This window comes from Pistacia vera, unplaced genomic scaffold (assembly GCF_008641045.1).
Source record: "Pistacia vera cultivar Batoury unplaced genomic scaffold, PisVer_v2 Contig225, whole genome shotgun sequence".
NCBI classification, from domain to species: Eukaryota; Viridiplantae; Streptophyta; class Magnoliopsida; order Sapindales; family Anacardiaceae; genus Pistacia; species Pistacia vera.
This window is the reverse complement of record NW_022196030.1, coordinates 1721003-1737791: the sequence shown is the minus strand read 5'-3', so window position 1 is coordinate 1737791 and position 16789 is coordinate 1721003. Positions and strand designations below refer to the sequence as shown.

General features: G+C 36.6%; 1 protein-coding gene across 3 annotated transcripts in view; it reads left to right on the top strand.

Moving 5' to 3' along the window:
• The window catches only part of LOC116130861 (LEAF RUST 10 DISEASE-RESISTANCE LOCUS RECEPTOR-LIKE PROTEIN KINASE-like 1.4), a 41666-nt gene that overhangs the window by 8336 nt on the left and 16541 nt on the right, over positions 1–16789 (top strand). Inside the window, exon 1 of one of the 3 annotated variants that reach the window (XM_031416556.1) lies at positions 14282–15515. The exons of the other annotated variants lie outside the window; for them this stretch is intronic. Coding sequence (XP_031272416.1) covers positions 14687–15515 — 829 coding nt within the window. The 5' untranslated portion in view covers positions 14282–14686. Of the gene's footprint in view, positions 1–14281; positions 15516–16789 lie in introns of those variants that run through there. 3 annotated transcript variants of the gene reach the window in all.

Below are 16789 nucleotides of genomic sequence, written 5' to 3'. Positions count from 1 at the left end.
GACTTTATCAAAGTTAAATTAGAACTTAATTGGTCATGATTCAGGATGTAAATATATTGAAACCAAAGGAATTCAGCTTCATTGTCACAGAGTACATCCGAGTCCTGCCACATATCTCTGTCTATCTGTCCAAAATGGCTTTTCATCTCTCTTCAAGCTTCTGCTTATTTCTCCATCATCATAACCTTCATTTTAGCACATGTCATAACATCTGTATCAGCCGGTGATGAGAAATATGTAAACTTCAGCGCCCCATTCACTGTGCAAACTTGGAGAATATTGAATATCCTTTCTGGGGAACGAGTAGGCGGCCAGAGTATTGTGGGCACCCGGGTTATGAGTTGGACTGTTAAGGCCTGGACCGCGTGGTCGCGGAGATTACAATCATGGGGAGAACCTACAAAGTGCTTGACGTCAATAACACTTCCCGGAGTCTCACAGTTATTATAGAAGATTGGTGGAATGACATTGTCTTTCAAACGCTTCTTTAATTATACTTCCGATACAGAAATATAATGTTGTATTATGACTGCCCTCCTCTTGTGAAAGACTTTCGGCCGCGCTGCTTCCCTTCAAGTTTAATTGCAGCTCGGAAGAGATAGACACCAATATTATTCATAAGGGGCAATGATGGTGTCTGTTGGTTCGGTGGTTCAACTGGAGAGTGATAAAGAGGATTTCAGAAAGGAAAGAGGTGGCAACAACATGAAAATGAGTGCTTTTTTTCATTCATAGAGTAAGGATAATATATGTACAAAACCAGTCTACTGTTCCACCTAAAACAACCTAATGCAGTGGATAATTTTTACACATTTGAATTTGAAATAAATTACAACAAAACATGTCTCAATCACAACTAAAATCAATTAAAAATGTCACAAAAACATCACAAAATTCATCAAAAACAGTAGCTTCAACCACTGCACCCGTAACAGCAACTTGAACACTTGGCGCCAAAACTGTTTGAAACTTTAACTGAATATTTCTGCATTTCCGGCAAATTATCACCATCTTCAACACTCGTCCTTGATAATCTTGCTGGAAACACCAAGTTTGAGTCTTAAATTCTCAAACTTGGCTTGGATAAAGCCTTGGCCATGTGTCCGCCACCTGGTCTTCACCCCTGCAATGGTCAATTTAACTTCTCCATTACTTTCCGCCTCTATCACATCATGGAACTTAATTTTGATGTGCTTGGTTCTACAGTGTAAGACATGATTTTTTGCCATTCCCATGGTTGACTGGTTGTCACAGAAGATCATAGTTGGACTCTTCTGTGTTTGTCTCAAATCCTCTAAGTTTTCTAAGCCATATGGCTTGGTTTACGGCAGTAGTAGCAGAAATGTATTGTGCTTCTACTGTGGACTAAGCTATGGTGTCCTGTTTTTTGGATAGCCAACATATAGCACTTGAATTAAAGAAGAAGGCATAGTCGGAAGTATTTTCATATCATCAATGCATCCAACCCAATCATAGTCAAAGTATCCAACAAGCTAAAAAATTTCAGACTTCTTGAACTATACACCAAGATCAGAACTTCTTTTAATATACCTCAACATCCTCTTAGCTGCCTTGAGATGAACTTCACTCGAGTCGCTCATGAACCTGAGAGGAGGCTTGTTGCAAACATTAAGTCAGGCCTGGTGTTGTCAAGTACAATAGAAAACCAATCAAACTTCTATATATTCCCTCATCAATCTTCACAGCCCTATCATCTTTGCTCAACTTCAAGTTTACAACCCGGAGTATGCACTCTCATCACGTGTACTGTGACTAAATTGTACATAAATGGATCAAGATCATACAAAAATGTAAAATGAATACAAAGTGTTATATGGTAAAAAAATAAGGTATGAATTTCGATATGTGTCTTGTGACTAAGCAACCACACTCTCGTCACGTGTACTGTGACTATGCATATGTGTATGTCGCGTGTCAAACATAGAATGAGTTACTTCACTTGTAAGATTGATAAAGGTTGTTTCAGCAGTAAGGCTCAGGACTAAACTGTTATCTAGATCATGTGGTATCTTATGAGATGACTACTTCAATATTAAGTCTCCAGTAAGGGTGATTTGTCAGATCTTCATGAGAAGACCACTCATCGAACAGTATAGTTGGGGTCCTCTACCCCAAATCAAGGATCCAGAATTTATTTTCTTAATAGCTAAAGAGCAATTGTTTCTCTTGAGAGCAATATCTTTTGTAAATAGTGCAATAAGAAACAGTAAATATAGGATTGCACCTTGCATCCGAACCACTTTAAAAACGGTTTCTACTCTTTTTATTTATTTTCACACATTATTGTTATTATTGCCCATGGTTCAACATCATATTTTGCGGTCTTGCACATACACTTTGTGTGAACTCCACAGAAAGTTGACGTACTTCTTGTTGGTGCGAAAAATCGCAACAACATAAAGTATTATATTATAATATTGTTGTTCAAAATATTATGTAATTCATATTTATTTTAAAAATAACCATATATATTCGTTGTATATATGTTTCGGATGTGACTATAACTAAATAAAAAAAAGGTCTATTTATTTATTTTTAAATTTTTTTTTTTTTTAACATACTTCGCAGGAACAAAAATGGTCGATATGATTAGTGTCAAAATAAAAATGAATGGCTATGAAAATAAGTTTGAATCTTGGGCCTAAATTTGGCACGGCCTAACGGGTGTGCAATTTCGGCCTGACCCATTACAATTAGCTGATCCAATTGAATCAAAGTCCAATGATGGAGGGCCTTTGTCGATTGAATATTGTTATTTGCCAGTGATGTTATTTAAGCCTCCTTATTTAATTACATAATCCCTTTGGAGAGAAACCATTTAAATAATAAGGGGCCTCCACTAAGTAAAAGAAAGGCTGCATGAAGGACACCTCATCCACAATACATGGAAGAGGACACTTGACAAGGTATTTGTCCACAGTCCCACTACAAGAAGGAGCAATTACAAAGTAAAAAGGTATGAACAAAGTACTCACTTCTCACCAAAAAGGTTATTCACTCTCTATTTTTAGTAGCATTCTTTCAAGAATATTTTGGGGTTAATTATTATCAATTAATATACACTTAAAAAGGGGGGGAAGCCAAAGGGCTGACAAGTCTAGTGTCATAGAGGTGGAATGTCGATGCATGGATAACTATTTCGAGGTAAGGTTTGTACTCGATTGGATTCAATTGATTGAGCGTTAAAGGGTTCCACCAGTGCACACCCCACTAGCCCCCTCCACTCTATTGTTGCATAGTAGGTCAAATTTCAAACCTTAGAGCTGAAATGAGAACCAATGGATTCCAAGAAACAAAAAGACCATTCACCCGAACGACCAATTTGAGCATCAACAAACCACAATTTGAGAGTAGCACTTTCTGAATATGATGAGCTATAAAGATTAACAAGAAGACAACACGTTTTCTTTTCCCGTAACTTGTGCTTTGAATTATGAAATTTTATGCAGTAATATACATTCCACACATCCACCTTTCCTACCTAATAAAGCAAAGCTTTCCCACAAATTTATATTAACCACTTATTAATATTTAAAGAATCTATCATTTAGATTCATAAATGCTAATTTCATTTTATATTTCTTAACATGACCTTAAGACAAATTGATTAATTATTTATATTCAACTAGTATTTTGTGAGTCTTAATTGTACATAATTAATTCTTTGATTAAGACTTTGACTAATTGGTTTTAATTGATAAGACACTGGACTCTTCTAACCACTGTCAGGAAATTGCCAAGGAAATCCCCAAATAGGATTTTTGCCCCAGGCAGCACGTTATGCTGTGTATGAAACGAAAAAATAACATATTCAACTTGTAAGGTCCAGTTGAATATATTTTTAGAATTTACCGAATTCTGGCGACAAATATTGCGCTCTTTGTGTGTTTGGTTTGACAGTGGATAGTCTTTATTCTCTGCATATCAGCCTGTTACAGTAAAAGCTTGAAATGTTGTCTAGTGGGGGCAACCCAAACAATACGTATTAACGAGACTTGAGTCTCCTTATGCTTTTAGGGTTGGTCTTTGGTTATTAACGTGATTGATTTATACTCAAGTCTACGTTCATTGACTTAATTTGTGCTTTGCTTTTTCTTTCAACATGAATTATTTAGTCCGTGTTACACATATTAGTTGTTTTTTCCTCTAAAATAACGCGTAAAGGACTGAAGGAGAAATCCAACCCACTTGAAAAACACGCAATAACCAAGACTATACACGTTCTCATTACTTTTTTCAGAACAATTTTTTCCACCTCTACTCTACTGTATTTCACCCTGCACACATTGTACCATTAAACATGTTTTGTATCCTGCCACATATTTTTTGCTTGCTTGCGCTCTGTTAAAACTAAACTGGACTTGATGTATACAAGTCCAATATGTTGTATCAAAATATTATACAAGGTGGGCGGGTTTGGATATAGAATTTAGTGAGATACAATTATATACAATCTGTCTTGGGTCGTTGTTCATAAGTGGTTATTATATTTTGAAGGAGACTCATATCGAAGTTGGACTCATCTCTGCAAATCAAACGCAAACATGGTTGGAAAAATGCAATTACGTGAAGATAAAGTCATCAAGTCAACTATACACCCAAAATTTCCAAGTCTTTCTATTGCTTTCCTTTTATCTTCCAAAGATGTGATGTAACTCTCAGTTTCTTCTATATTTTCTTGACATAATGGATTCAGTTCCCTCATGATTCATTCTCCCTAGATCTTACTCTACCAGAAATGACGAGTTTCCAACTTTTCTCTCGTCGCCTTTTCTTTGTGCTCTAGTTTCTAATCTGGTTCTTGTCAATGTTCAGTTATCTTTAAGCACCCTGACATGTCAGAAGTTTGTAAACTCAATTCAAGTGCGGGACATCACAGTGGTTATCCTTTCTGGGGAGCCGAACCATACAGTCGCCCAGGCGGAGCAGCGTTTGTGGCCACAAGGTCTGGAGCTTATTGTGAGAATGATACGATTATCATGATGACAATGGTGTAGAATATCTTGTTTTGAGTATAATGAAGCAGCCAAATTCTAAAGATTGCGAGGACTGGACTACTGGAGCGGCAACTGTCCACCTCATGGATTGGTTAACGCCACATTTGACTCAACGCCCTTTGAAGTTTCTGGTATGAGAATTTCACATTAAGTTATGATGTCCCTGGGTTCATAGAACTTGCTTCATAGAGGAGATGGAGAAGTTCTTCATAATGATGGTTTAAATCAATACCAGGACAGCTTTTAGGAATTTTAGTGTCACTTTTCCGGTTCATAAACTTCCTACAAGAAGCAAAACAAGTCTATCAGGTTTGGAAAAAGCCCTGAAACAAGGATTGAAGTGAAGTGGAAGGTGAATGGCAAGAAATTATGTGATGAGTGCATCAATCCAATGGAAGTTGTGGTCCTGATCCCTGGAATCAAACAACAATTTGCCATTGCCCAGATAACCTTTCCCCTACTTCGATCAAGGACCATGTCCAACGCCTCAACCTTGCTACGGACAACCCTAAAAGGTCTCCAGATACATCAGGTAAGTACCTCAATTTTTAGGGCGTGCTAATTAACACCAAAATGAGTTCTTAATTTACACAAATTAAAGGAACATTATTATTATCATCATTATTTTAGAGCCAGATTCTAATCACACGCAGCTCACACACAGACCCTCAACTTTGGTTAATAAGGGTCATGGTTGCATCACTTTCACACACGGTCAAAGGAGCCCCCGTTCTAATAATTCCCTATCATAGTAGACACTCATGCCTTAGACTCAGTCAATAAGTTCCCTGATATCGGAATTAAGCATATAGATGGTAATGCGAAGCATTTTTGTTGTTTGGTCAATAAAAAGCTCTTAACAACCACTAACCTCTAACTATTAACTTCATAAACTTTATGTTCAACCGAGGCTAATCAGACGGTTGAAGCAAGTATAAAGTAGAAGAAGGAATTGGAAGTAAACTACTTGTTACGCAGTGCACATTTCAGAAATCAAAACCACCTTGTCTCTTATACAGAAATCAGAATAAGTAGGCCATCTCTTTGGATGTCACTATCCTAATTTAGCAATCATATTAAAACACTACCGGTAAGGTGTGTGTCATCATAGAGAGTAGTTAATAGTTTGACAGGGTCTATTTGACTGCAAAATCAGCTAAGCTCGTAAGTTTGCCTTTACTTAATAGTAGGATTACTTGTTCAATACAGATATAATTCATAATTACGATTGAATTTAATAATGTTGGCCGTCTTAGCAAGTCACCCCAGTTGAATTGGATTAAATTTTGTGAAACCTCTGCTATTGATTTAGGCAAAGAATTTACCACTATGACTAAGTAGTGAACTTTTCCTGGTGGATAACTACTAACTACTAATTATTTTTACATTCATGAACAGATATTAATATTCTAGAAATTAGGTTAGTTGTCATGTTTTAGATATTAATTGATTTATTCAAGTAGGCAGCACTACTTAATATCATGATGGTAGTAAGACATCTTAATTCCTTCCAAAGCAAAGTCAGAGTAAGTATTATAGTAGAGAAGACTATTTTAAATGGTCCTTGTGCCATCTATTATTAATAAGATAACTGACAATAATAAAATATTCGATATGTATGCCTATCATTATACGCATTAAGTTAGGTAATATTAAAAAGAATGTAGAGAAAATTTTAATATACAGTTTAACTATTTTAAACTTTTTATTGACCAAATGCTGGAGACATAGAAGGTGGAATCGTTCTTTATTAGTAAATCATTTCTGCGTATTTTCAATAGCATAGCTAATGGACTATATGACATTCATTGAATGTTAGAAATCAACCCCATTTGACAAAGATGTTAACCCTTCTGTATGTTGATGTGTTGAACTTCTTGGTGAATATTTTGATAACTTAATACTATGTTTCTCTGTTCCGATCGTCCCATTGTCATTTCTCATAGCTTTACGCCACTGTTTTATCTCTTGCTAGCATCGTGAATCATATGATTTCAGAGTTTTGAGAAAGAAAATTGGAAACTGTACAGGTGTTGATGTGAAATTCTCTGCCAAATTAATAAAATTCAATAGCATGTAGACTTTTCATGATTAATTATAATCTAAGCTATTTAATATTAGCTAACACCTGGACTAATTCCAAATCAAGCTATTATTCTTTTAAGACCTGTTGCAACGTCTTCTCATAATGAGACGAGCAATGGAATTTCCTTCACTTTCATCACAGTTTATAGTTTTCTATCCATACTCTTATTGGATGATCTACTACTCTTTCCTCCTCCAATTTCTCTCAAATGATGCACCTCATTATTTCTCCATCATCTTCTTCCTACTACTCTTCAATACTCAAACATCTTTATGCGCCGATGATATTCGATACATAAACTGCAGTCTTCCTGTGTACTGGGAGACCAAAGCATAGAAATCAACTACCCTTTCTGGGGCGTAAACCGTCCAGATTACTGTGGTCAACCGGGGTTCCAGATAGAGTGCCAAGAGGGTGTTCCCAAGATCAACTGATGTCGAATACGTTTAGAATTCTTCACATTAATTCAACCACACAGACTCTTAAGGTCGCTAGAGATGATTTCTGGTCTAGTATTGTCAGCTTTCTCTTCAACACCACCCTTGATTTCACCCGCTTCAATTATGCCCCGGGACAAAGGAACCTGACCTATACTACGGTGTGCTTTGCGCTCTGATCCGGGCAGAGGGTCGTATATGTCTATCCTGATTGCGCTGTAAATGATACCAGCATGGATGTTTTCTATGCGCCCCAGAGTGCCCCAGTTGACTCGTAATAGTAAGATGCAATAGCAGTGTCATGTTCCAGTTCTTGAAACAGCTGCTCAGGAACTTGACCAACGTAGAAATACCATCAACGTTACATTAGATGAAGGTTTTGAATTGCAGTGGAATTTAGGGAGCGACCATGCAACACATGCGTCAACTCCGGCGGGTTTTGCGGATATAACTCAACGGAGAGTCTATTCGTTGCTTTTGCCGTGATCAGCCCAATGCAATTGAATGTTCATCTAGTCAAGACCTCCGCAGGTTTGTTTCCTTTATTACTCTATTATAACTTGACGTGCTTCCTCGAATTGATTCATCCTGAAACTCAGACCTTAAATTATCTTGGCACTTCTAAATGTTTTTTTTTTTCCTCTGGTTTTTGCCAATTGATATTCATTTGTCGTTGCCCTGTTGGGGATAAATAAGTTTCTTTAAATACCTAACGGTTGAAAGCTGTTCGCGGATGTCCTTTTTGATTTTGAGGTCCATTTACGGGTTCTAGTATCGAATTTGAGAATCTTTAAGTTTTCACACCTGACATAGGAGGTTTCGTTCAGCTTACGCCTGGAAAATAAAGACTACTTGGTCAAGTCCAACAATTAATTTTCTATGACGGAAAGATGTGAAATGCGAACCAATTTAGCTCTATTATAATTTAAATCAATATTAACTTCCACATCTCTCTTGTCTGTCTCTCAACATGGCGCTTCATCTCTCTCCAAGCTTCTGTTTATTCTCCATCACCATACCTTCATCTTGCCATGTTCCAACATCTGTGTCAGCCATTCATGCGAAATATGAAAACTGTATCGCCCCTTTTCGCTGTGCAAACTTGGAGAATATTGAATATCCTTTCTGGGGAGCGGTAGGCCAGAGTACTGTGGGCACCCGAGTTATCATTTGGACTGCGAAGGCGAGGTTGCAGAGATTAGTATCATGGAGACAAGCTACAGAGTGATTCATATCATAACTCTTCCGGCACTCTTACAGTAGTCTGTAGAGGATTACTGGAATGACATTTGTCCCTCAAACCTTGTCAGCGGCACTATAAATTCCCGCTTCTTTAATTACACTTCCGATACAGGAAATATAACGCTGTATTATGACTGCCCTCCTCTCGTGAAAGACATTTCGGCCGCGCTGCTCCCTTTAAGTTTAATTGTATTTGGAAGAGACAGGCACCAATAATTACTATTTCATATGGGGCAACAACAGTGTCAATAGAAACATCTTATCTTCCATTACCAATTACTTCGAAAGTTGTGGTACCAACGTTACTATTCCGGTGAGACAGTCTGCATTTCTTTCTTGGAGACAAATCCAGCTTCGGCAAAAGTGAGTACGCCTCTTAAAGGGGGTTTTGATTTGCAATGGTGCGCAAATAATACCTTATGTGACCAATGTAAAGACCGGTGGACTGTGTGGTTTGACACAGATACTGATAAAGTCACTGTTATTGTCCTGATAAGCCTTATTCCTGGACTTGTCCCTCAAAAAGTACATCCCATCTCTTTATTCATTTCTTGTCATCCTGAGTTTCCTCAATTTTGTTGAGTTAGGGGTATTTGCTTTTAGACAAAACCAGGTTCAGATGAGCAGAAACTTGAAACTTGATTCCGAGCATTGCATATTCCTCATATTGATGCTATGTTGTTTCGTTTTTAGATAATTTATTATAGAAGGGAGTAACCTACTGGAAACACTAATCAAAGTTTTATCGACTTTAGGTTGTAGAAAAATCTCCCTTTTGTTCAAAGTGTTGACCTTTTCCACCAAATCCAGAAAAAATAACTAGAAGACAGGATGTTTTGTTTTCCATTTCCGTGTTCTTTGCCCTCTAAAACTCTTAAAAGCCAATCCTCAAAGTTCTCTTTTTCTCACTGAGAGTGTTATCCAGCAATCCTCTGCCTGTTGTTTTAGGCCCCTGAATTCATAGCAGCTCTTTCCGTGGACGTTCTCATTATAGATAACTCCAACTAGACTGATGTGGTTTGTGCTTTTTATTTAAGCGTAATTTGAAAACACTTTACTCGACTTTATCAAAGTTAAATTAGAACTTAATTGGTCATGATTCAGGATGTAAATATATTGAAACCAAAGGAATTCAGCTTCATTGTCCCAGAGTACATCCGAGTCCTGCCACATATCTCTGTCTATCTGTCCAAAATGGCTTTTCATCTCTCTTCAAGCTTCTGCTTATTTCTCCATCATCATAACCTTCATTTTAGCACATGTCATAACATCTGTATCAGCCGGTGATGAGAAATATGTAAACTTCAGCGCCCCATTTCACTGTGCAAACTTGGAGAATATTGAATATCCTTGTTGGGGAACAAGTAGGCGGCCAGAGTATTGTGGGCACCCGGGTTATGAGTTGAATTGTTAAGGCGTGGACCGCGTGGTCGCAGAGATTACAATCATGGAGAGAACCTACAAAGTGCTTGACATCAATAACACTTCCCGGAGTCTCACAGTTATTATAGAAGATTGGTGGAATGACATTTGTCTTTCAAACGCTTCTTTAATTATACTTCCGATACAGAAATATAATGATGTATTATGACTGCCCTCCTCTTGTGAAAGACATTTCGGCCGCGCTGCTTCCCTTCAAGTTTAATTGCAGCTCGGAAGAGATAGACACCAATATTATTTCATAAGGGGCAATGATGGTGTCTGTTGGTTCGGTTGGTTCAACTGGAGAGTGATAAAGAGAGATTTCAGAAAGGAAAGAGGTGGCAACAACATGAAAATGAGTGCTTTTTTTTTTCATTCATAGAGTAAGGATAATATATGTACAAAACCAGTCTACTGTTCCACCTAAAACAACCTAATGCAGTGGATAATTTTTACACATTTGAATTTGAAATAAAGTTACAACAAAACATGTCTCAATCACAACTAAAATCAATTAAAAATGTCACAAAAACATCACAATAATTCATCAAAAACAGTAGCTTCAACCACTGCACCCGTAACAGCAACTTGAACACTTGGCGCCAAAAACTGTTTGAAACTTTAACTGAATATTTCTGCATTTCCGGCAAATTATCACCATCTTCAACACTCGTCCTTGATAATCTTGCTGGAAACACCAAGTTTGAGTCTTAAATTCTCAAACTTGGCTTTGGATAAAGCCTTGGCCATGATGTCCGCCACCTGGTCTTCACCCCTGCAATGGTCAATTTAACTTCTCCATTACTTTCCGCCTCTATCACATCATGGAACTTAATTTTGATGTGCTTGGTTCTACAGTGTAAGACATGATTTTTTGCCATTCCCATGGTTGACTGGTTGTCACAGAAGATCATAGTTGGACTCTTCTGTGTTTGTCTCAAATCCTCTAAGATTTTTCTAAGCCATATGGCTTGGTTTACCACAACAGTAGCAGAAATGTATTGTGCTTCTACTGTGGACTAAGCTATGGTGTCCTGTTTTTTGGATAGCCAACATATAGCACCTGAATTAAAGAAAAAGGTATAGTCGGAAGTATTTCTCATATCATCAATGCATCCAACCCAATCATAGTCAAAGTATCCAACAAGCTAAAAAATTTCAGACTTCTTGAACTATACACCAAGATCAGAACTTCTTTTAATATACCTCAACATCCTCTTAGCTGCCTTGAGATGAACTTCACTCGAGTCGCTCATGAACCTGGAGAGGAGGCTTGTTGCAAACATTAAGTCAGGCCTGGTGGTTGTCAAGTACAATAGAAAACCAATCAAACTTCTATATATTCCCTCATCAATCTTCACAGCCCCATCATCTCTGCTCAACTTCAAGTTTACAACCAAGAGTATGCACTCTCATCACGTGTACTGTGACTAAATTATACATAAATGGATCAAATGATCATACAAAAATGTTAAAATGAATACAAAGTGTTATATGGTAAAAAAATAAGGTATGAATTTTCGATATGTGTTTTGTGACTAAGCAACCATACTCTCGTCACGTGTACTGTGACTATGCATATGTGTATGTCGCGTGTCAAACATAGAAGGAGTTACTTCACTTGTAAGATTGATAAAGGTTGTTTCAGCAGTAAGGCTCAGGACTAAACTGTTATCTAGATCACGTGGTATCTTATGAGATGACTACTTCAATATTAAGTCTCCAGTAAGGGTGATTTGTCAGATCTTCATGAGTAAGACCACTCATCGAACAGTATAAGTAGGGGTCCTCTACCCCAAATCAAGGATCCAGAATTTTATTTTCTTAATAGCTAAAGAGCAATTGTTTCTCTTGAGAGCAAATATTTTTTGTAAACACTGCAATAAGATAACAGTAAATATAGGATTTGCACCTTGCATCCGAACCACTTTAAAAACGGTTTCTACTCTTTTTATTTATTTTCACACATTATTGTTATTATTGCCCATTGGTTCAACATCATATTTTGCGGTCTTGCACATACACTTTGTGTGAACTCCCACAGAAAGTTGACGTACTTCTTGTTGGTGCGAAAAATCGCAACAACATAAAGTATTATATTATTAATATTGTTGTTCAATAATATTATGTAATTCATATTTATTTTAAAAATAACCATATATATTCGTTGTATATATGTTTCGGATGTGACTATAACTAAATAAAAAAAATGGTCTATTTATTTATTTTTTAAATTTTTTTTAACATACTTCGCAGGAACAAAAATGGTCGATATGATTAGTGACAAAATAAAAATGAATGGCTATGAAAATAAGTTTGAATCTTGGGCCTAAATTTGGCACGGCCTAACGGGTGTGCAATTTCGGCCTGACCCATTACAATTAGCTGATCCAATTGAATCAAAGTCCAATGATGGAGGGCCTTTGTCGATTGAATATTGTTATTTGCCAGTGATGTTATTTAAGCCTCCTTATTTAATTGCACATAATCCCTTTGGAGAGAAACCATTTAAATAATAAGGGGCCTCCACTAAGTAAAAGAAAGGCTGCATGAAGGACACCTCATCCACAATACATGGAAGAGGACACTTGACAAGGTATTTGTCCACAGTCCCACTACAAGAAGGAGCAATTACAAAGTAAAAAGGGTATGAACAAAGTACTCAACTTCTCACCAAAAAAGGTTCATTCACTCTCTATTTTTAGTAGCATTCTTTCAAGAATATTTTGGGGTTAATTATTATCAATTAATATACACTTAAAAAGGGGGGGAAGCCAAAGGGCTGACAAGTCTAGTGTCATAGAGGTGGAATGTCGAATGCATGGATAACTATTTCGAGGTAAGGTTTTGTACTCGATTGGATTCAATTGACTAACTTAAGCGTTAAAGGGTTCCACCAGTGACACCCCCACTAGCCCCCTCCACTCTATTGTTGCACAGTAGGTCAAATTTCAAACCTTAGAGCTGAAATGAGAACCAATGGATTCCAAGAAACAAAAAGACCATTCACCCGAACGACCAATTTTGAGCATCAACAAACCACAATTTGAGAGTAGCACTTTCTGAATATGATGAGCTATAAAGATTAACAAGAAGCAACACGTTTTCTTTTCCCCGTAACTTGTGCTTTGAATTATGAAATTTTATGCAGTAAATATACATTCCACACATCCACCTTTCCTACCTAATAAAGCAAAGCTTTCCCACAAATTTATATTAACCACTTATTAATTATTTAAAGAATCTATCATTTTAGATTCATAAATGCTAATTTACCATTTTAGATTTCTTAACATGACCTTAAGACAAATTGATTAATTATTTATATTCAACTAGTATTTGTTGAGTCTTAATTGTATCATAATTAATTCTTTGATTAAGACTTTGACTAATTGGTTTTAATTGATAATGACACTGGACTCTTCTAACCACTGTCAGGAAATTGCCAAGGAAATCCCCAAATAGGATTTTTGCCCCAGGCAGCACGTTATGCTGTGTATGAAACGAAGAAAAATAACATATTCAACCTTGTAAGGGTCCAGTTGAATATATTTTTTAGAAATTTTACCGAATTCTGGCGACAAATATTGCGCTCTTTGTGTGTTTGGTTTGACAGTGGATAGTCTTTATTCTCTGCATATCAGCCTGTTACAGTAAAAGCTTGGAAATTGTTGTCTAGTGGGGGCAACCTCAAACAATACGTATTAACAAGACTTGAGTCTCCTTATGCTTTTAGGAGTTTGGTCTTTGGTTATTAACGTGTATTGATTTATACTCAAGTCTACGTTCATATGACTTTAATTTGTGCTTTGCTTTTTCTTTCAACATGAATTATTTAGTCCGTGTTACACATATTAAGTTGTTTTTTCCTCTAAAATAACGCGTAAAGGACTAAAGGAGGAAACTCCAACCCACTTGAAAAACACGCAATAACCAAGACTATACACGTTCTCATTACTTTTTTCATGAACAATTTTTTCCACCTCTACTCTACTGTATTTCACCCTGCACACATTTTACCATTAAACATGTTTTGTATCCTGCCATCAATATTTTTTCTGCTTCTGATGCGCTCTGTTAAAACTAAACTGGACTTGATGTATACAAGTCCAATATTGTTGTATCAAAATATTATACAAGGTGGGCGGGTTTGGATATAGAATTTAGTGAGATACAATTTATTATACAATCTGTCTTGGGTCGTTGTTCATAAGTTGGTTATATTTATATTTTGAAGGAGACTCATATCGAAGTTGGACTCATCTCTGCAAATCAAACGCAAACATGGTTGGAAAAAATGCAATTACGTGAAGATAAAGTCATCAAGTCAACTATACACCCAAAATTTCCAAGTCTTTCTATTGCTTTCCTTTTATCTTCCAAAGATGTGATGTAACTCTCAGTTTCTTCTATATTTTCTTGACATCAATGGATTCAGTTCCCTCATGATTCATTCTCCCTAGATCTTACTCCTACCAGAAATGACGAGTTTCCAACTTTTCTCCTCGTCGCCTTTTCTTTGTGCTCTAGGCTTTCTAATCCTGGTTCTTGTCAATGTTCAGTTATCTTTAAGCACTCCTGACATGTCAGAAGTTTGTAAACTTCAATTCAAGTGCGGGCACATCACAGCTGGTTATCCTTTCTGGGGAGCCGAACCATACAGTCGCCCAGGCGGAGCAGCGTTTTGTGGCCACAAGGATCTGGAGCTTTATTGTGAGAATGATACGATTATCATGATGATCAATGGTGTAGAATATCTTGTTTTGAGTATCAATGAAGCAGCCCAAATTCTAAAGATTGCGAGACTGGACTACTGGAGCGGCAACTGTCCACCTCATGGATTGGTTAACGCCACATTTGACTCAACGCCCTTTGAATGTTCTCCTGGGTATGAGAATTTCACATTAAGTTATGATGTCCCTGATGTTCATAGAACTTGCTTCATAGAGGAGATGGAGAAGTTCTTCAGTTATAATGATGGTTTAATATCAATACCAGGACATGCTTTTAGGAATTTTAGTGTCACTTTTCCGGTTCATAAAACTTTCCTACAAGAAGCAAAACAAAGTCTATCAGGTTTGGAAAAAGCCCTGAAACAAGGATTTGAAGTGAAGTGGAAGGTGAATGGCAAGAAATTATGTGATGAGTGCATTCAATCCAATGGAAGTTGTGGTCCTGATCCCTGGAATCAAACAACAATTTGCCATTGCCCAGATCAACCTTTCCCCTACTTTCGACATCAAGGACCATGTCCAACGCCTCCAACCTTGCCTACAGGACAACCCTCAAAAGGTCCTCCAGATACATCAGGTAAGTACCTCAATTTTTAGGGCAGTGCTAATTACTACACCAAAATGAGTTCTTAATTTACACAAATTAAAGGAACATTATTATTATCATCATTATTTTAGAGCCAGAATTCTAATCACACGCAGCTCAAACCACAGACCCTCAACTTTGGTTCTAATAAGGGTCATGGTTGCATCAACTTTCACACACGGTCAAAGGAGCCCCCGTTCTAATAATATCCCTATCATAGTAGACACTCATGCCTTAGACTCAGTCAATAAGATTCCCTGATATCGGAATTAAGCATTATAGATGGTAATGCGAAGCATTTTTGTTGTTTGGTCAATAAAAAGCTCTTAACAACCACTAACCTCTAACTATTAACTTCATAAACTTTATGTTCAACCGAGGCTAATCAGACGGTTGAAGCAAGTATAAAGTAGAAGAAGGATATTGGAAGTAAAACTACTTGTTTACGCAGTGCACATTTCAGAAATCTAAAACCACCTTGTCTTTATACAGAAATCAGAATAAGTTAGGCCATCTCTTTGGATGTCACTATCCTTAATTTAGCAATCATATTAAAAACACTACCGGTAAGGTGTGTGTCATCATAGAGAGTAGTTAATAGTTTGACAGGGTCTATTTGACTGCAAAATCAGCTAAGCTCGTAAGTTTGCCTTTACTTAATAGTAGGATTACTTTGTTCAATAACAGATATAAATTCATAATTACGATTGAATTTAATAATGTTGGCCGTCTTAGCCAAGTCACCCCAGTTGAATTGGATTAAATTTTGTGAAACCTCTGCTTATTGATTTAGGCAAAGAATTTACCACTATGACTAAGTAGTAGAACTTTTCCTGGTGGATAACTACTAACTACTAATTATTTTTACATTCATGTAAACTAGATATTAATATTCTAGAAATTAGGTTAGTTGTCATTGTTTAGATATTAATTGATTTATTCAAGTAGGCAGCACTACTTTAATATCATGATTGGTAAGTAAGACATCTTAATTCCTTCCAAAGCAAAGTCAGAGTAAGTATTATAGTAGAGAAGACTATTTTAAATGGTCCTTGTGCCCATCTATTATTAATAAGATAAACTGACAATAATAAAATATTTGATAATGTATGTCTATCATTATACGCATTAAGTTAGGTAAATATTAAAAAAAGAATGTAGAGAAAATTTTTAATATACAGTTTAACTATTTTAATACTTTTTATTGACCAAATGCTGGAGACATAGAAGGTTGGAATCGTTCTTATTAGTAAATCATTTCTGCG